Below are 21,974 nucleotides of genomic sequence, written 5' to 3' on the forward strand. Positions count from 1 at the left end.
GGTTGCATTTTTACTCTTGATGGACACTTCATCAAAATTATTTGTTTTTAATTTTGATGAAGTCACTTTATCTGTTTTTTTCTTTTCTTTTGGTGTCATATCTAAGAAATCATTGCCAAATCCAATGTCATGAAGCTTTTCCCCATGTATTGTTCTAAGAGTTTTATAATTTTGGATCTTACATTTAGTTCTTTGATCCAGTTTCAGTAAATTTTTATATATGGTATAAAGTAAGGGTCCAGCTTTATTCTTTAGCATGTGGATATCCAGTTTATCCAGTGCCATTTGTTGAAAAGATTGATCTTTCCCCGTTGAATGGTTTTGGCACCCTTCTCTAAAAATTTTTTGACCATATATGTGAGGCTTAAAAATTATAACTTTTAAAAATAGTGTTTTTCTACTTATTGTAAAAATACATGTTTACTATAGTAAATTTACAGAAGAGGAGTCTATCCCAAGAAAATAATCATACTATATAGGAATAACCATAGTTCATAGTTGGTAAATATGAGTTCAGGCTTTTTTTTAAAAAAATTAATTTATTTTTGGCTGTGTTGGGTCTTCGTTGCCGTGCACCCGCTTTCTCTAGTTGCAGTGAGCGGGGGTTACTCCTTGTTGCGGTGCATGGGCTTCTCATTGTCGTGGCTTCTCTTGTTGCGGAGCACGGGCTCTAGGCGCTCAGGCTTCAGTAGTTGTGGCATGTGGGTTCAGTAGTTGTGGTTTGCCGGCTCTAGAGCTCTGGCTCAGTAGTTGTGGCGCACGGGCTTAGTTGCTCTGCGGCATGTGGGATCTTCCCAGACCAGGGCTCGAACCCGTGTCCCCTACATTGGCAGGTAGATTCTTAACTGCTGCACCACCAGGGAAGCCCCTATATGTATACTTTTTAAAAAAATAGAAATGAGATCATATATATTGTTTTATAAGTCACTTAAAATATAAAGAATATTTTTTCATGTTTAAATGTTCTTCTACAAGTTGCATTTTAAATTTAATTTTCATTTTTAATCAGAGTTAAATATGCACATAATTTAAAAAGTTGAATGATTCTGTACATTTCTTTATAGAAAAGAAGAGTCTCCTGGCCTCCCCACTCTGCCCTTTTTGCTGATTCTTTTGGTATTTACCTCCATATCTCAAATGAACATGCTTGTATTGCTGCTGATTAATTTTTAAATTTTAGTCATTATTTATTGGCTTTCCATTATGGAAGGTGAGGATTTAGCTTTTTCACAGCCTATCTCAGCTAGGTCTTCCGATTATTATAGTTTAATTTTGGTTAGGGCAATATTCAGAATTTAAGTTATTATGACTCTGTAAATGCTTTTGACATCTAAGTCATGAAATTTATATCTATATAGGTATAGATGTAGGTATATAGTGTGAGTAACTTTTCTATACTAGTTTTTTTTTCCTGGAAGTAATAATTGTATTGTGTTTTTCTTTGATTAGTTTTCTAACCTAATTCAATTCCAAACCAGTTGCACAACTCTTCTCTTATTGCATTTAGGTTCAAGTGAATATTCTACCAATAGCATTACCTATGAGAAATCTCTCCTGGAGTCCCTATTGTCCTAAAGGCTAGGGACCATGATTTATTTATCTTAGTATTCCCACAGTTTTTGGCAGGGTACTCATCAAATGTTTGTTTATTGAAAGAATGATTGGTAAAAGTTCAGATTGTAGAATATTTAAAAATTTACCCAAATAACTTTGTATATAATAAATCAAGATTATTAATAGATTGATTCAAATATAGATTTGTATAACATAATTTAGCCGTTCTCAAACTCTCTGGTCTCAGGACCTCTTATCAATCTTAAAATTTATTGAGGACCCTAAAGAGTTGTTTATTTGTTTTATCATGGATTTATAGCTAATGATATTTCCTGTATTAAAATTAAAACATATTTTAAGTTTATTTATTTTAAAATAATAAAGCTGGGCTTCCCTAGTGGCACAGTGGTTAAGAATCCACCTGCCAGTGCAGGGGGCATGGGTTCGAGCCCTGGTCCGGGAAGATCCCACATGCAGCTAAGCCTGTGCGCTTTACAACTACTGAGCCTGTGCTCTAGAGCCCACGAGCCACAACTACTGAGCCCGTGTGCCACAACTACTGAAGCCTGTGCACCTAGAGCCCGTGTTCCACAACAAGAGAAGCCAACGCAATGAGAAGCCTGCACACTGCAACGAAGAGTAGCCCCTGCTCACCACAACTAGAGAAGGCCTGCACGCAGCAACGAAGACCCAATGCAGCCATAAATAAATAAATAATACTATTTTCCAAAACAGAAAAACAGGTGGTGAAATAAGTGGCATTGTTTTACATTTTTTCAAGTCTCTTTAACGTCTGGCCCCATAGAAGACAGCCGGATTCTCATACTTCTGTGTTCAGTTTGTTGCAATATATTGCTTTGGTTGAAGCATATGAAGAGAATATGGCCTTATTCAGATACACTATTGGAAAAGGGAGGAATATTTTACCATCTTCTCAGATAATTGTGGATTTTCTTTTTACAAATTAATTTTATTTATTAAAAAATTAACATGGTAAATGACTTTTTGGTTCTACAGTTCTATGAGTTCTAGCATGTGTGTAGATTCATGTAACCTTCACTATAATCATAATAATAATCGTAATAGTTCATAATAGTATTCATAAGTATTCATAATAGCTCTACAGTCCCCAAAACTCCTTCATACTGTCCCTTTGTAATCATACCTTCATCCACCTCTAACTCTTCACAACACTCATCTATTCTCTGTCACTCTAGTTTTATCCTTTTGAGAATGTCATATAAATATAATCATACAGTATGTAACTTTTGGAGACCAGCAAGTGATGTCAAACATCTTTTCATGTATTTATTTGCAATCAGTATAACCTCTTTGGTGAAGTGTCTGTCTTTTGCCCAGTTTTAATTGGGTCATTGTTTTCTACAGTTGAATTTTAAGTGTTCTCTATATATTTTGATACAAGCCCTTGGTTAGGATATTATGATTTGCAAACATTTCTTCCAGTATGTAGCTTGTCTTTTCAATTTTGTAACAGTGTCTTTCACAGAGTAAAGTTTTCAATTTTGGTAAAGTCAGTTTATCAGTTTTTTTTTCTTTTATAAAATGTTCTTTAAGTATCATGTCCAAATCCTTTGCACAAAGATTGCTTACCAGTTTATTTCTAAATGTTTTGTATTCTACATTTAGATCTGTGATGCAATGTGAGTTAAGTTTTGTATATAAGGTTTGAGGTTTAGATTGAGGTTCATGTTTTTACATACACATGTACAGTTGTTCCAGCACTTTGTTGGAAATTGTCTCTTCTGTGTTGAATGGCTTTGCGTCTTTGTCAAATATCACTTGGCCTAGAATAGGCAAAGCTATAGAGACAGAAAATAGACTAGTGGTTGCCAGGGACCAGGGAAAGGAGGGAATAGAGAGTGACAGCTAGTAAGTATGGGGTTTCTTTTTGGATGGTGAAAAGTTCTGGAATTGGATAGTGGTGGTGAATACACAGCCTTGTGAATATACTACAAACCACTGAATTGTATACTTTAAAATGATGGTATGTGGATTATATTACATTTTTAAAAGCTAAAAATTTAATTGGCCATATTTGTGTGGATCTATTTATGGACTCTATTTCATTTACCTGTAGTATGATTAATAAGCCTTTGCCAATAGCACAAGGTCTGATTACTGTCACTATATAGTAGTAAGCCTTAAAATCATGTAGTGTGATTCCTCCAACTTTATTACTATTTTTCAAAACTGTTTTAGGTATTTTGGTTCCTTTGCCTTTTCACATAAATTTTAGAATCAGCTTGTCTGTTTAGTGCCTTTTGCTTGAATTTCATTTAGAATGTTGTTAAATCTGTTGATCAGTTTGAGCAGCTTTTTTTGTTTTTTATCTGCCCTTTATCAGGTTGAGAAAATGCCCTTCTACTCTTAGTTTGCTGAGAGTTTATATCATGAATGACTGTTGAATTTTGTCTAGTGCTTCTCCTGCATCAAATGATAGATCATGTAGTTTTCTTTTTTAGACTGTTAATCTGATGAATTTTGTGAATTGATTTTTTTTTTTTTTTTTTTGCGGTACGCGGGCCTCTCACTTCTGTGGCCTCTGCCTTTGCGGAGCACAGGCTCCGGACGCGCAGGCTCAGCGGCCATGGCCCACGGGCCCAGCCGCTCCATGGCATGTGGGATCTTCCCGGACCGGGGCACGAACCCGTGTCCCCTGCACTGGCAGGTGGACTCTCAACCACTGCGCCACCAGGGCCCTGGACTTTTGTTTGTTGGAAGATTTTTAATCGCAGTTTCAATTTAATTACTTGTGATTGGTCTGTTCATATTTTCTATTTCTTCCTGGTTCAGTCTTGGAAGGTCATACCTTTCTAAGAATTTGTCCATTTCTTCCAGGTTGTCCATTTTATTGGCATAGAGTTGCTTGTAGTAGTCTCTTAGGATGCTTTGTGTTTCTGCGGTGTCTGTTGTCATTTGTCTCTAGGTATTTTTTGATTTCCTCTTTGATTTATTCAATGATCTCTTGGTTATTTAGTAACGTAGTGTTTAGCCTCCACGTGTTTGTGTTTTTTACGTTTGTTTCCCCTGTAATTCATTTCTAATCTCATAGCGTTGTGGTCAGAAAAGATGCTTGATATGATTTCAATTTTCTTAAATTTACTGAGGCTTGATTTGTGCCCCAAGATGTGGTCTCTCCTGGAGAATGTTCTGTGTGCACTTGAGAAGAAAGTGTAATCTGCTGTTTTTGGATGGAATGTCCTATAAATATCAATTAAATCTATCTGGTCTGTTGTGTCATTTAAAGCTTCTGTTTCCTTATTTATTTTCATTTTGGATGGTCTGTCCCTTGTGTAAGTGAGGTGTTAAGAGTCCCCCGCTATTATTGTGTTACTGTTTATTTCCTCTTTTAGAGCTGTTAGCAGTTGCCTTATGTATTCAAGTGCTCCTATGTTGGGTGCATATATATTTATAATTGTTATATCTTCTTGGATTGATCCCTTGATCATTATGTAGTGTCCTTCGTTGTCTCTTGTAACATTCTTTATTTTAAAGTCTATTTTATCTGATACGAGTATTGCTCCTCCAGCTTTCTTTTGATTTCCATTTGCATGGAATATCTTTTTCCATCCCCTCACTTTCAGTCTGTATGTGTCCCTAGGTCTGAAGTGGGTCTCTTGTAGACAGCATATATATGGGTCTTGTTTTTGTATCCATTCAGCAAGCCTGTGTCTATTGGTTGGAGCATTTAATCCATTCACATGTAAGGTAATTATTGATATGTATGTTCCTGTGAACGTTTTCTGAATTGTTTTGGGTTTGTTTTTGTAGGTCGTTTTCTTCTCTTGTGTTTCCCACTTAGAGAAGTTCCTTTGGCATTTGTTGTAGAGCTGGTTTGGTGGTTCTTAATTCTCTTAGCTTTTGCTTGTCTGTAAAGCTTTTGATTTCTCCATTGAATCTGAATGAGATCCTTGCCAGGTAAAGTAATCTTTTTCTTTTTTTTTTAACATCGTTTTTGAGTCAGGTAGAGTAATCTTGGTTGTAGGTTCTTCTCTTTCATCACTTTAAGTATATCATGCCACTCCCTTCTGGCTTGTACAGTTTCTGCTGAGAAATCAGCTGTTAACCTTATGGGAGTTCCCTTGTATATTATTTGTAGTTTTTCCCTTGCTGCTTTCAATAATTTTTCTGTCTTTAATTTTTGCCAATTTGATTACTATGTGTCTCGGTGTGTTTCTCCTTGGGTTTATCCTGTATGGGACTTGCTGCACTTCCTGGACTTGGGTGGCTCTTTCCTTTCCCATGTTAGGGAAGTTTACGACTATAATCTCTTCAAATATTTTCTCGGGTCCTTTCTCTCTCTCTTCTCCTTCTGGGACCCGTATAATGCAAATGTTATTGCGTTTAATGTTGCCCCAGAGGTCTCTTACACTGTCTTCATTTCTTTTCATTCTTTTTTCTTTATTCTGTTCCACAGCAGTGAATTCCACCACTCTGTGTTCCAGGTCACTTATCCGTTCTTCTGCCTCAGTTATTCTGCTATTGATTTCTTCTAGTGTAGTTTTCATTTCAGTTATTGTATTGTTCATCTCTGTTTGTTTGTTCTTTATTTCTTCCAGGTCTTTGTTAAACATTTCTTGCATCTTCTCTATCTTTGTCTCCATTCTTTTTCCAAGGTCCTGGATCCTCTTCACTATCATTATTCTGAATTCTTTTTCTGGAAGGTTGCCTATCTCCACTTCATTTAGTTGTTTTTCTGGCGTTTTATCTTGTTCCTTCATCTGGTACATAGCCCTCTGCCTTTTCATCTTGTGTATCTTTCTGTGAATGTGGTTTTTGTTCCACAGGCTGCAGGATTGTAGTTCTTGCTTCTTCTGTCTGCCCTCTGGTGGATGAGGCTATCTAAGAGGCTTGTGCAGGTTTCCTGATGGGAGAGACTGGTGGTTGGTAGAGCTGGGTGTTGCTCTGGTGGGCAGAGCTTAGTAAAACTTTAATCTGCTTGATTGTTGTTGGGTGGGGCTGGGTTCCCTCCCTCTTGGTTGTTTGCCCTGAGGCAACCCAACACTGGAGCCTACCTGGGCTCTTTGGTGGGGCTAATGCCAGACTCTGGTAGGGCTCACGCCAAGGAGTACTTACTAGAACTTTGCTGCCAGTGTTCTTGTCCCCATGGTGAGCCACAGCCAGCCCCCGCCTCTGCAGAAGACCCCCCAACACTAGCAGGTAGGTCTGGTTCGGTCTCCTATGGGGTCACTGCTCCTTCCCCTGGGTCCCAGTGCGCACACTACTTTGTGGGTGCCCTCCAAGAGTGGAGTCTCTGTTTCCCCTAGTCCTGTCGAAGTCCTGCAATCAAATCCCAGTATCCTTCAAAGTCTGATTCTCTAGGAATTCCTTCTCCCATTGCCAGACCCCCAGGTTGGGAAGCCTGACGTGGGGCTCAGAACCTTCACTCCAGTGGGTGGACTTCTGTGGTATAAGTGTTTTCCAGTCTGTGAGTCACTCACCCAGCAGTTATGGGATTTGATTTTGGTGTGAGTGTGCCCCTCCTACCGTCTCATTGTGGCTGCTCCTTTGTCTTTGGATGTGGGGTATCTTTTTGGTTAGTTCCAGTGTCTTCCTGTCAATGATTGTCCAGCAGCTAGTTGTGATTCTGGTGTTCTCACAAGAGGGAGTGAGAGCATGTTCTTCTACTCCGCCATCTTGGTTCCAGTGGTACATCAGGTGTTTTAAATGCATTTTCAGCTTAGATATTTTCAGCTTAATGATGAGGTGTAACCCCATCCATCAGAAATCGAGGAAGATTTGTATAGGTACTCCAGCTTTTTGTGGTATATCTTTTCCTATTCCTTTGCTTTTTAAATTCATGAATAAGTTTATTTATAATGATATTTATATAATAAAAGCAAAACACATGAAACTCAGAAGTTCTCAAAGAAACTGAAGTATAATAATAATAATAAAAAGCAATGTAGACTGACAGGCAAGAATTTAAAGATTTAATAAACAGTTGAATATGAAATAGACATCCTTACTTCTAAATTCTACTTTGTCACTCACGCTGAATTATATTTGAACAACGGCTCTCTGTTCAGGAGCTCCTGTACTGGAAATTCTGGAAACTGGTAAATTACTTTTTAATAAGAGTTTAAAGTTAATGATGTATAAAAAGAAACAAAATTGAGTTATTTGTAGTGAGGTGGATGAACCTAGTGTCTGTCATACAGAGTGAAGTAAGTCAGAAAGAGAAAAACAAATACCGCATGCTAATACATACATATGGTACCTTAAAAAAAAAAAGGGGGGGGTTCTGAAGAACGTAGGGGCAGGAAAGGAATAAAGACACAGATGTAGCGAATGGACTTGAGGACACAGGGAGTTGGAAGGGTAAGCTGGGGCGAAGTGAGAGAGTGGCATGGACATATATACACTACCAAATGTAAAATAGATAGGTAGTGGGAAGCAGCCGCATAGCACAGGGAGATAAGCTTGGTGCTTTGTAACCACCTAGAGGGGTGGGATAGGGAGGGTGGGAGGGAGACGTAAGAAGGAGGAGATATGGGGATATATGTATATGTATAGCTGATTCACTTTGTTATAAAGCAGAAACTAACACACCATTGTAAAGCAATTATACTCCAATAAAAATGTTTTTAAAATATTAAAAAATAAAGTTAATGATGTATTACCATGTTGTACCTAATGCTGCCTTAATATGAAGTCACATTCAGTATGCTTTGAAGTGAAATAGCTGTAAATTAATCTATTCTGCCAGGCTACAAAAATGTCACCAACATTTTGGTGATGCATGCTCATGTGTTAGGATTGAACTGTTTAGGAGGGTAAAGAGAACTGGAGCAGAAGTGAGCATACCTTTGTTTTTAACTTACGTATCCCATTATTTTTTTTTTATTTATTTATTATTTATTTATTTATTTATTTATTTATTTATGGCTGTGTTGGGTCCTCGTTTCTGTGTGAGGGCCTCCTCTAGTTGCGGCAAGCGGGGGCCACTCTTCATCGCGGTGCGCGGGCCTCTCACTATTGCGGCCTCTCTTGTTGCGGAGCACAGGCTCCAGACGCGCAGGCTCAGTAGTTATGGCTCACGGGCCTAGCTGCTCCGTGGCATGTGGGATCTTCCCAGACCGGGTCTCGAACCCATGACCCCTGCATTGGCAGGCAGATTCTCAACCACTGCGCCACCAGGGAAGCCCCCATTATTTTTGAAGTGAGTTTCTTATAGAAAGCATAACTCATCTTCATGATCTCTCTCTTTTCAGTGGTGTGTTTAGGCCATTTATATTTAAAGTGATTACAGATATATTTGGATTTAGGCCATTTTATTATTTGTTTTATGTTTATGCTCTCTGTTTTTGTTCTCCTGTTTCTCCTTTTTTAGCTTCTTTTGGATTATCTGAACATGTTTTGGTATTCCACTTTATTTCTTGTTTTTTGCTTTTTATTATATCTTTTTTGTATAGTTTTTTAAAGAATTATTTATTTATTTATTTATTTGGCTGTGTTCGGTCTTAGTTGCAGCCGTAGGATCTTCATTGTGGCATGCTGGTTCTTCGTTGTGGCAAGCGGGATCTTTAGTTGGGGCATGTGAGGTCTAGTTCCCTGACGAGGGATTGAACCTGGGCCCCCTGCATTGAGAGTGCGGAGTCTTAACCAGTGGACCGCCAGGGAAGTCCCTGTATAGTTTTTTTTGAATGGTTGCTCTAGTGTTTACAATATACCTACTTAATTTTTCACAGTCTACTAGAATTATTATATCACCACTTCAAGTAGAATGCAAAAGCCTAATAACCATCATATAGGTCTCTTTACCATTCTACCTTTTTTTTGTAGTTGTGTTATGAGTTATATCTATATACATTGGAAATCCTTTCAGATAGTGTTATAATTTTTGCTCTTAACTTGCAAGCATATTTTGAAAAAGTCAAGAGGAGGTTAGTCTATTATGTTTACCTAGATTTCTGTTGTTCTTCATTCATTCCTGTTATTCCAAGTTTCCCTCTGTTATAATTTCCTTTTTCTCAGAAGAAATTTCTTTGGTAATTTACCATACAGCAGCTCTGCTTACAATACATAATTTTCTTTTCTCTGAGATTGTCCTTATCCCTGAAGGATGTTTTCTCTGGGTACAGAATTCTGGTTGACAGTGCTTTACTTTCAGTACTTTAAAAATGTTTTTCTGTTTCTTGCTGACCTCCATGGTTTATAATGAGAAAGTCACAGTCAATTGAATTATTGTCCCCAGTAAGTAATGTATCATTTTTCTCTGGCTGTTTTTAAGAGTTTTTCTTTGTGTTTAATTTTCAACAGTTTGGTTATGATGTGTTTGTGAATGGATTTTTTTTGTGCATGTCCTGTTAATTAAGGTTCTTCAATCAATTGTTTTATGTCTTTTGCAAAACTTGAGACGTTTTAGCCATTATTTTAAAAATATTTTTCCTGCCCTACACTTTTTCTCTCTTGACATGACTGTGATGAGTTGAATGTTAGAATTTTTGATATTGTCCTGCTGGTCCCTTGGGTCTGTGTTCATTTATAAAATTATTTTCTGTTTTTTTAATTTCTATATATTTATCTTCAAGTTTACTGACTCTTCTGACACTTCCATTCTTCTGTTGACTCTAGTAACATATAAAATTTTCTGTTATTGTATTTTTCCCTTCTAAAATTGTTATTTATGTCTTCTATATCTTTACTGAGACTTTATCTTTCTGTTCATTTCTAGGACTTTATATATCTTTCTATTTATTCCTTCACTTCTTGGAGCATTTTTATAGAGGCTGCTTTAATGTCTTTGATAAGTCCCAGATCTCTGTCATCTTGGCATTTACATCTGCTGATTTGTCCTTTCACATGTAAGTTGAGATTTTCCTGGTTCTTTGTATATTTGGTAGTTTTGGATTGTGTCCTTGTTATTTAAAAAATTATGAGACTTGAGTCTTATTTAAATTCTGCAGAGAATGTTGATATTTTAAAAATTTGACCACCTAGTTGTGTTGAGGTTGCACATTCTAACTAGCCTTCCAGGTATTTTGTTTTTAATATTAGTTCGGTTTTTAAAGCCTTTGAAATAATACTCAGATCTGTCCCAGATGTATACCAGTGGTGGTAAGTCTGGCACCTGGACAGTGAGTCTAAGCCTTAGTTCAGTTCTCAAAGTTAGTGGTATGCTGTTCAATGTCATATCTTTTAGTGATGCTAAATGTAATCTGTAAGTGTAAGTATTACCGGTTTCATTCATTCATTATTAAGTTCTAAATCAACCAGCCTTTCACCTAAGAGTTTTGGCAGCCATTCATAACCACTGCCTACATTATTTCATTAGGTGTTGCAGAATGGTGAATTTTTAATTCTGTGACTATCAACTATTTGGTTTCTTTGAAATACAGTTAATACTACAGGAAAGGCAGGGTAAATGCTTGACTTATTTTCCTTTTATTTATATTCAGAATAATGAATTAGTACACTAGCAATTGTTTTAGTATCTACTGAATTGTTTTTGAATATCATTATGAATTTATGGGTTATTATATATTTCATGTGTTTCAGTTATTGCAGTCATTATCCTTTTATTTTAATTTCCTTATTTATTTATTTTTAATTTTGGCCATGACTCATGACTTACCAGATCTCAGTTCCCCGACCAGGGATTGAACCTGGGCCACGGCAGTGAAAGTGCCGAATCCTAACCACTAGACCACCTGGGAACTCCCTCATTATTCTTTAGATGTCAATTTTCTCACTTCAAACCATTGTGAGCCCGTTCCACTTAGCTCCTGTGTCCTTTTGACTTGACTCCATTATCTTGAACAAAGTTGGATTCACCATGAGGATAATGAAGCTTCAACTTCAGGGTTCTTTATTTCCATTGGCTTCTTTCAAAGCTTTGGGAGCAAAGTTTTAGTAATTGGTCATATGTAAAATTTGCAAAAGTAAGATTTTTAAGATAGGGGCCTCACTTAATATAAATTCCAGGCCCCATAAATCCTGGATCTGTCCCAAGTCTTTGGTATATTCCCTGCTTTCAAGCACAGCAAGATTCTAGGCTCATCTTTTATATTTCCTACCCCAGTTTTAGAAATAGCCATTTTTCCAAGGAGCTTTTGTTCTTTTTTTGAGGGAAATGGTATTTGGAACTTTCAGTTTGGATGCTAGAGATGCTTAATCTATTGGGCTGCATTGCTTCTAGGACTTCTCGATGGTTAGACTTGTGAAATACGTGTTTAAATAAAGATCATATTTTTTTCATGTTTTCTTCAATGTCAGATTTCAGGATTTTTACTTGACCTCTTTGACTTTTATATTTGTATCTCTTTATACTGAAAATGTTGACTCTTAGTGATTTAATATAATCACTTATTTGCTGTGTCTTGCATATAATAGTTTTTAAATAACAGAATTGATATTATTTCTAATGACAAAACTACTAAATGGAGTTTTAAGATTTCTTTGTTGTTCTTTTATTCCTTAAGCTATATCGCACTAGGGGTATACAATCAAAATACTGTATTTTAAAGCCACTTGAATTATTTTCTGTGTGATAATGTCACATACTTGGTATGCAGTGGGTTCTTGGTTTCAGTTTGTTTTAGATTTTTAGAGATTGTACTCCTTTCATTTTTAGTATCTTTTTTAAAATTTATTTTGTCTTTTAATTGTCTTGAAGGAAGAGGTCACCACTCAGTGTCAACAAAACGCTAAATTTATTGGTCTCCATTCAGGGGAGAGTTGTGAAGCTTAGAGTTCAGGGATTGGTAAAGTGGAAGTGTTTAGGAAGTGGTTGAATTTTTGATAAACAGATGTGGCTATGGACTGTGGCTGTTACTGACTGGTTGACTTTCTGAAGTGTGGTCGCTAATATGAAGCTGTCATTGATAGACTGGGATGAGTTTGAAGCTAGTTCTGATGATTACTTTGTTGCTATGGTCCTTCCCTGAATTTGGAGTATAGGAGGTTTTTTTTGTTGTTGTTTGTTTTTTTTTTGCGGTACGCAGGCCTCTCACTGTTGTGGCTTCTCCCGTTGCGGACCACAGGCTCCGGATGCGCAGGCTCAGCGGCCATGGCTCACGGGCCTAGCCGCTCCGCGGCATGTGGAATCTTCCTAGACCGGGGCACGAACCTGCATCCCCTGCATCGACAGGCGGACTCTCAACCACTGAGCCACCAGGGAATCCCTAGGAGTTTTTTTTCTTGTATGTAAAACAGTGATTTTTGTTCCAAAATGAAAACTATATCACAAGATATATTCTTAGAAGTCTGACTTTTATCCTTATCCCCTCCATCCTGTTTTCTCCTTTCTTTTGGGCAAAGGTTGGCAAGCAATAGTCTGCAGGCCAAATTTGGCCACCCATCTCTTTTTGTAAGTAAATTTTTGTTGGAACACATACTCTTTTGTTTATGTATTGTCTATGTCTTCTTTTATTTTAAAATGGCAGAGCTGAGTAGCCATGACAGAGATTATATAGCTTATAAAGACTGAAATATTTATTATTTGGCCCTTTACTGAAAAAAATTTATTGATCTCTGCTATCGTTTTTATCACTTTTTGGCTTTTCCTTTTTTAAAAATAATAAAAGCAAATATGTTAATATACTTAACATTTACCTTCCTTTTACAGAAAAGTAGTATACTTTAAACACGTCACTGCATCTTATTTTTTTTCACTTAACAATATATCCTGAAAATCACTCTGTGTCAATATATCTCTAATTCCTGGACTAGTACTCCGTTACATAAGTGAATCATTTTACGTTCAACCAATCCCCTATTGAGTGACTGTTAGTTTTTTCCCTAGCCTTTTGTAATTATAAATAATGTTATAGTGAAAAGGCTTGTGAAGAAGTCATTTCACATGTTTTTGCCATTGTACCTTTGGAATAGGTTCCTTGAAGTGGAATTGCTGGATTAGAGTTTAAATATAAATTATTTTATTATGCTGAATATTACCATATTCTCCTCCATGGGGCCCATACTTTTTTTTTTTTTTTACTGTGATAAAGAACACATAACATAAAATTTACCATCTTAATCATTTTTAAGTATACAGTCAGTAGTGTTAAGTATATTTGCATTGTTTCAAAACAGATTTCTAGAACTCTTTCATCTTGCAAAACTAAAATTCTATACCAATTGAAAAACAATGCCCCCTTCCCCCTCCCCCCTCCTGCCTCTAGTAACCACCATTCTTCTTTCTGTTTCCATTATTTTGACTGCTCTGGATAGCTCATATAAATAGAATCATAAAGAGTATTTGTCATTTTGTGACTGGCTTTATCACTCAGCCAGGTTCATTCATGTTGTAGCATGTGACGGGATTTCCTTTTTAAAGGCTGAATAATATTCCATTGTGTGTATATTCCACATTTTCTTTATCCGTTCAACTGCAGATGGACGTGTGGGCTGCTTCCACCTTTTGGCTATTGTGAAGAATGCTGCTGTGGGCTTGAGTGTATAAATATATTTGTCTGAGTTCTTGCTTTCAGTTTTTGAGGGTATATACCCAGAAGTGGAATTGCTGAATCATATGGGAATTGATTGTTTAATTTTTTTAGCAACTGCCATACTGTTTTTCATAGTGACTGCATCATTTTATATCCCCATGCACAGTGTACAAGAGTTCCAGTTTCTCCACATCCTTGTCAGCACTTATTATTTTCTTCTTTTAATAGTAGCCATCCTAGTGGGTATGAGGTGATTTGTCATTCTCTAGATTTTGAGCATTTTTTTCATGTGCTTTTTGGCTATTTGTATATCTTCTTTGGAGGACTGTTTATTCAGGCAGTTTGCCCATTTTTTAATTGAATTATTTGATTTTTGTTTTGTTGAATTATTCTTTATCTATTCTGGGTATTAACCACATATCAGATATATAGTTTGCAATTATTTTCCCCAATTTCATAGGTTGTCTTTTAGCATATAAACTTTAAAAAATTTTGACAGAGTCCAATTTATCATTTTCTTTGGTTTGCTGTGCTTTAGGTGTCGTACATAAGAAATCATTGCTTAATCCAAGGTCAGTGAAGATTTATGACTGTGATTTCTTTTAAGACTTTTATAGTTTTAGCTTTTACATTTAGGTCTTTGATCCATTTTGAGTTAATTTTTGTGTATGATGTTAGGTAGGGGTACAAATTCTTTTGCATGTGGATATTTACTTGTCCCAGCCCCATTTGTTAAAACAAACTCTAGATCTTTTTAATCTATGCATCTCTTGTTTTTTTACTTTTAATGTAGAATATTGCAGTTATGCCCAGAAACAGTATAATGGATTTAGATATACCCATCATACAAAAATTATTAAAATTCTGTCATTCTTACATTTGATCTTCTACCCCCAAAACAATAACTCTTTTTCCCCTTAGAGTGCTTTAAGGCAAATCTAAGACCTTTTATCACTTTGTACATTAGTAGTTTATGTATCTCTTACAGAGAAAGACTTTATAAACATAACTACACTACTATTATTACACCCTACAAAATTACCAATTATTCCTTACCCAGTACTTGCTTAATTTTATCTGGTTGCTAGTTGCTGCCTTAGGTTGATACATATCTTGTTTCTTATAATGTGCAGTGTAAAGCTTTTTTATTTTACATGCCATTTGTCTTGGGTCATTTTGTCATTTATATGGGTCATTTTGTTCTTTAGGATCTCCATAATCATGGATTTAGCTCATTGTATCTTCATGTTGTCATTTAACATGTACCTCGATCCCCCTTATTTTTGTAAACATATAATTAAATCTAGAAGCTTGATTAGATTTAGAGGTGTCTTGTTTGTTTTAAGGCAAGAGACTTCATAGGTGGTACTGAGAAAATTTTGTTGCATCTGTCAGGAAGCACTTCATGTTTCATTGTTCTACCTTTTAGTGATGTTAACGTTGATCATTGAGTTCAACTTGATCCTTCCATATTAAAGTTCTCCATCCACTTTTTACCTTATGGTTTTAGCAGCTATTGATGGTCATTGCCTAGATTCATTATTTAACCAGGGATTGGAAAATGGTGATTTTCTAAGTCTATAATTTCTTCTGCACTTACTAGCTGTGACTATTCTCTAAGGAAAAAGTTGCCTTCATCATCTCTTTGGTTTCCCTGAAATACTGTTCATATCAGAAAGGCAGGATAAATGCTTGATTCTTTCTATTTATTTGACAGTTTTCAGAATAATGAGTTGTGCCTTAGCAACCTCCAAAATTCTTTTTTCTTTTTTGAGTGTCATTATGAACTCATGAGTGTTTATTTTTTTAATTAATTTATTTTTTATAAATTTATTTTTGGCTGCGTTGGGTCTTCATTGCTATGCGTGGGCTTTCTCTAGTTGCGGCGAGCGGGGGCTACTTTTCATTGCAGTGCGTGGGCTTCTCAGTGCAGTGGACTCTCTTGTTGTGGAGCACGGGCTCTCGTGTTGCGGAGCACAGACTCTAGGTGCACAGGCTTCAGTAGTTGTGGCACGTGGGCTCAGTAGTTGTGGCTTGTGGGCTCTAGAGCGCAGGCCTAGTAGTTGTGGCGCATGGGCTTAGTTGCTCCATGGCATGTGGGATCTTTCCAGGCCAGGGCTTGAACCCGTGTCCCCTTCATTGGCAGGTGGATTCTTAACCACTGCACCACGAGGGAAGTCCGTTTATGTTTTTGATGTTTTTCAATCACTGCAGTCACCATTCTTGTATCTGCTCAAATTGTTTCATCTTTGGCAAATGAGAATTCTTTCACTTGTCTCTGAATTCCTTTTGGCTTGTTAGTAGTAGTACTGTTAATATTTTTGCTTTCTGATTTGACAAGATGCCCCAAGTTCATTGTGCATAATTTCCTGTGCCAGACCAGGAATAAGCCATTTCTTCAAGGAGCTCTTATTTCTTTTAGTGGCGTATGATGTTTAGACTTCACAATCTAGAGGCAGGGGTTCTCATGGCTACTGAGTTATCATTGCTTTTAAGCCTTTTCAGGCCGATCCTCATGGCAAATTTTCTATCATAATTTGATTGTCTGATACTTGTTACGTAGTTGATTCCTAGGGGCATTTCTTGGGAACAATATTCTTTGAGTTCTGTGTGTTCATAACTGTTTCCTTTAGCCTTGAAGGTTACTTTGGCTTGATAGAACACGCTTGGCTCACATTTCCCTGGATACTTAAATATTCAGTAAGCTGTTTGTGCCAATGTCTGTTCCCAGTCTGATTTTTTTTCCCCTTATGTATAATTTGGACTTTCTGCACATACGTCCAGTGAAATTTTTTTCCCTTTAAAATTCAGTAGCTTTACTAGACTGTGTTTTGGCATTAACCTTCTTCTGAGTTGTTTTCCCAGATATGTAGTATACCATTTCAACCTGCAGGTTTAGTCCTTTTTTAATTTCCAGAAATTATTTTCTTGAATTATAGTGGCTAATATTTGTTCCATCTCATAGCTTTGGGGTTTTTATTGGCGGCCTTTTATAATATGTATTTTATATTTACTTTGTCTTTTATCACTTTTAATTTCTAAATTTCTTAATTTTTTTCATTTTTCCCTTTATTTTTTCTTCCTTAATTTTATGTTGTTTTCGCTCATGTCTCTTCTACTTGAATCTTCATTTCTTTTCCTTTAATTTCTGTTCCTTTTCTGAATTTGCTCAGATTTCTTTTTATGTCTCTCTGTTGCCTAGCTCTCTCATTTATAAGGTTTTCTAATTATGATTTATGTTCTTTTAAAGCTTCTTTTTCTTACTTTCCTTTAGTTTGTTCTGTAATTAGGTTACAGCATTATCTCCTTTAGGCCATATTTTTCTGCAGTATCTTCATTTTCTACAGGTATGTTGTTCATGTTGTTATCCTTTTTTCTTACAATATCATTGTATTGGGTTTGATCAGCAGACCTTTTCTGTGGCTCATGTTTATCTCCTATGCACTTTAAATGCATTTTGTAACATTAAAATTATATTAGCTCTGGTGATGTTAAGCTCTAAGTTGCAACCTATTAAACTGTAAGCTGTTGTAAATTAGGTACGATTTTTTTTTTCTTAGCAGTGTGTTGGACTAAGCATAGTAGTCTGGGTCAACTGCCATTGACACCATGCTTGTCCTGAGGTCTAGCAATCTCAGTTATTGTAAATTATATTTGTGTTATAATATAATGCTTCTTTAATGTGTGGCTATTTCACTGGACATCTGTAATGGAAAGATAAGTACTTTTTTTTTACATGTACTAAACAGATTTTAGAACTGAGTTTGTGGGGTTTTTCCCCTCTTTCCAGCAAAGCAACCTAATTAATGTATAGGATTAGTAGTGTTACTTGGTGCTGGAATGTTTGTGTTAATTAGTCCTGATATGCTGCTGTGTTTCTTTTGTTTCAGGTTAAATGGAAACCACCCTTGGGAGCTGGATGCCTGTGTAGCCATTCTATCACATCAGTGAATTGCAATGAGTGGAGGAGGAGAGCAGCCAGATATCCTCAGTGTTGGAATCCTGGTCAAAGAAAGATGGAAAGTAGTGAGTATACATCAGGGAAAGAGAGGGGTGGGTGGGGGGAGGGGCTGCCTACATATGAGGGGGTAACTTTTGGTATCTTGATAAAACCATTTCATTAGGAAATAATACATATATTGCTTATATGCCTAAAGCAGTTATTTTTGGTTCTTTTCCTATGATTAGGTTCTGTTTATGCCCTAATTCTTATTCTTGCTGCTTATAGGAGTAAATTTTCCTAAACTCTGATAGCTACTATTTTTTTAAAAATTTATTTATTCATTTATTTATTTTTGGCTGTGTTGGGTCTTTGTTGCCGCAGAAGGGCTTTCTCTAGTTGTGGCGAGTGGGAGCTACTCTTCGTTGCGCTGCACGGGCTTCTCATTGCGGTGGCTTGTCTTGTTGCAGAGCATGGGCTCTAGGTGCGCGGGCTTCAGTAGTTGTGGCACACGGGCTCAGTAGACGTGGCTCGCAGGCTCTAGAGTGCCGGCTCAGTAGTTGTGGCGCATGGGCTTAGTTGCTTCACAGCTTGTGGGATCTTCCCGGACCAGGGGTCAAACCCGTGTCCCCTGCACTGGCAGGTGGATTCTTAACCACTGCACCACCAGGGAAGTCCTCTGATAGCTACTATTGAATAAGGTAAATAAAAGTATACTTAGGGAAAGAACAGTTGAAAAAAAAATACAGTACAGTGAACTGCCCTTTTTTATTTTTTAACATTTTATTAAGGAAAATTGTAAGTATACATTAAAATAGTGAGACTGTTATAAAGAACCTCCAGGTACTCATGCCCCAGCTTAAACAGTTATAGACTGATGGTCAATCTTGTTTCATCTCTTTAACCTCTCTCCCAAAACATTTTGAAGCAAATATTTTACCTTAGCATTTCTCTTTATGCACTTCAGTATATATCTCTAAAAGATAGACTTCTTCTTAAAATATAATATCATTATCACTTCTAGAAAAGCAATAATTTCTTAATATCATTAGGTATCCTTCCAACTTTCACATTTTCCTAATTGTTTTGTAAATTATTTTTAACAGTTGAATCAACCAAATCCAAGTAAAGTCTGGATATTGCAGTTGGTTTACATCACTTAAGTTTCGTTTAATTTCTAGGTTCCTTTTCATCTCTCTTTTTTTCCTTACAGTTTATTTATTAACGAAACTAGGTTATTTGCCTGTAGAATTTTCCAGTTTGGATTTTTTCTATTGCTTCCATGTGGTGTTAACATGTTTCTCTGTCCCATGTATTTTATGTAAACAGTTAGTTATTTAGAGAGGCTTGATGGATCTGACTTCAGGTTTGTTTATTGAAGTAGGGGCATTTCTTTTTTCATAAAGAGTATTGTGAACTTTGGATGGGAGGCATATAATGTCTTATTGCCCATCGTTCTTTGTGATGTTAGCACTATTGATCATCATTGTCTAGGTCTGTTAATTCATTAGGGATTGCAGGCTGGTGATAGTCTATCATTCCTTCATTTATTAGTTGAAGTACATCTATGAAGAGAAATTTCCTATCATTAACTATCTGACTACCCTGAGATACAGTTTGAATAGGAATACAGGATAAATGCTTGATTCTTTTCTTAATTCACCAGTTTTCAAAATAATGAATTGGTTCCCTAGTATCTTCTAAAAGTGACCAATGAGGGCTTCCCTGGTGGTGCAGTGGTTGAGAGTCCACCTGCCGATGCAGAGGACATGGGTTCGTGCCCCGGTCTGGGAAGATCCCACATGCCACGGAGTGGCTGGGCCCGTGAGTCATGGCCACTGAGCCGGCGCATCCAGAGTCTGTGCTCCGCAACGGGAGAAGCCACAACATTGAGAGGCCCACGTACGGCAAAAAAATAAAAAATAAATAATAAATAAATAAAAGTGACCAATGAAATTTTTAAAAATATAATTAAGAATTCATGGATCTAAGCATATTTAATGTGTTTCAGTCCACGTTAGTTATCATTCTTATTGATTCTAGTTATCATTCTTATTGATGCGCAAATTGTCTCATTTGACTGAGGGGATATTCTTCAGGTTGTCTCCTGAGTGCTTTTAACATGATCCTAATAGTCTTTTGATGGCTTCCTTGCCCTAGACTTGGAATCTGCCATCTTTCCTCCTATGAAAGAAGCTATTTTTGTTTTGGATATATTTAAATATATTTTATGGCTATCCAGTCTTTGGTAACCAAAGTTTTGTTCCATTAGCAGGTTTAGCAAAGCTATTTAATAGTTTCCTTAGTCTATCAACAGATTGGAAAAAGAAGATTCTTCCTTTAGAAATAAAAATTTTGTGTCTATGGTACAGTGTTTTACTGATTAGGCAAATCAGTAGGCTTTGAAATTTTACTTGAGTAAATATAAGAAAAGAACCTTTTCATCATCATGGACTGGTGCAGGGAGATTCCAGCAATTGGTAATCTTTAATGTAAGTCAGGCATGAGTGTTTCTTTGGTGGGAGCTTTGTGTTAAGTGCTGTGGTAAAGGTTGGCTTTCTTCAGCAGACATATCAAAAGGTGACAAATGAAGCTACGTCTGGCATAGTTGCTTTGTCCTGGTAATGAGAGCTAATAAATGTATGGAGCATGTCCCCCAAATTTGAGAGTCATAGTGGTATTTTTAGTAAAAAAATCACAGGCTCCTTGTTAAGGATGGTGTTTTGGTTATCTACTGTTATATAACAACTGCATCAAAACTTAGAGGCTTAAAACAGTCATTTATTTTGCTCACAGTCTTGTGGATTAGGAATTTAAGAAGAATTTGCCTGGGTGGTTTGTCTCATAGCCATGTGGCACTAGCAGGTTTGGGGATTGGAAGGTCCACTTCCAGATGGCTTCTTTGGTGCCTGGGGTCCTTAGTTCCCTTACCCCCAAACTGGTGGCCCATTTTCTAGGACCTCTCTACCGGGCTATGGCTTCTCAGGATGGACACACTTTTTACATGGTGGCTGGCTCTTGAGAGTGTTCGGTTGGTTAAAGTAGTCACAAGATCCACCCAGGTTTAAGAGGGTGGGGAAATGGACTGTGCCTCTTGATGGGGGAGTGGCGGGGTCACAGAAGAGCAAAAAGGATGGGCACTATTTTGTGGCCATCTTTAGGAAATATAGTCTGCCACAGTCTTACCTCTATTCTTTCCCTAGTCTGCATATCACCATTGTACTAAATTACCTCTCTTTGCCGTATAAACATTGGTGATGTCTTAGGGTTTTGTTAAGCTCAATAAAAAAAAAATTCATGCTCTATTATTGTTCAAATGATTTTATATGAATAGACCAAGGAGCAAAATCATTTATTTCAGGTTAGAATTTTTGTTCTGTTGTTTGGTAAGGTTCTTTGTGAGGTAAAAACATGAAGCCAACTCGCATCAGAGTCCATAATTAGAAAGATGTCTCTTTGGTACTGTTTATGACTTTTTAGAGTTATACAGTCTTTGTTTAATGGACAAAATATAAATAATCATAAGATTATTATGATTGGGCCCCAGTCAGGGGCCAAAAAAGAGAATTTATTTAACTGAAATTAAGTTCTGGAACTTTTTTTAGTCCCAAACTCATATCAGAGTTTCTCGTGGTATCTCTTCCCATCACCAAACCAGAATAAGGAAGGATTATGGCTCATGTATACAAAGCAGTAAATAGTTATTTAGCAATAATTATATACTTACCACTTTGCCAAATGCTATGGGGGAAGTAAAAAATAGAAGGAGTGGCCCTCTGTTTGAAGATTAGTTTCATTGTAGGGGGATAGGGCATTGACAATGGACAGTTAAACAGTATGAGTTGAAACACTGTATAGTGTATTACTACAGGTCATACCTGAGGTATTTATAGTAAAATGATTAATTAAATGATTAAGCACATAATTCCTATAGAAATTTAGAAGAGAAAAAGGAATCAACCTAGATGCAGAAATCAGTACAGACCGTGTGGGGAAAGAAGTAGGACTTGAGGTGAGGCCTCTGGGGTGGTTAAGATTTAGGACCCTGTGCCTCCAGTGATGACTTC

General features: G+C 36.7%; 1 protein-coding gene and 1 non-coding gene across 2 annotated transcripts in view; one reads left to right on the plus strand and one right to left on the minus strand.

Annotated features, from left to right (window-relative positions):
- The window catches only part of TTBK2 (tau tubulin kinase 2), a 151,165-nt gene that overhangs the window by 15,578 nt on the left and 113,613 nt on the right, over positions 1 to 21,974 (plus strand). The window contains exon 2 of the mRNA XM_032623560.1: positions 17,858 to 17,993. Within this exon, the coding sequence (XP_032479451.1) occupies positions 17,925 to 17,993 (69 nt within the window). The 5' untranslated portion in view covers positions 17,858 to 17,924. The remainder of the gene's footprint in view (positions 1 to 17,857; positions 17,994 to 21,974) is intronic.
- Positions 11,163 to 11,234, minus strand: TRNAE-UUC. The gene has a single exon. It is a non-coding gene; the product is annotated as a tRNA-Glu (tRNA).

This window comes from Phocoena sinus, chromosome 2 (genome assembly GCF_008692025.1).
Source record: "Phocoena sinus isolate mPhoSin1 chromosome 2, mPhoSin1.pri, whole genome shotgun sequence".
Lineage (NCBI taxonomy): Eukaryota > Metazoa > Chordata > Mammalia > Artiodactyla > Phocoenidae > Phocoena > Phocoena sinus.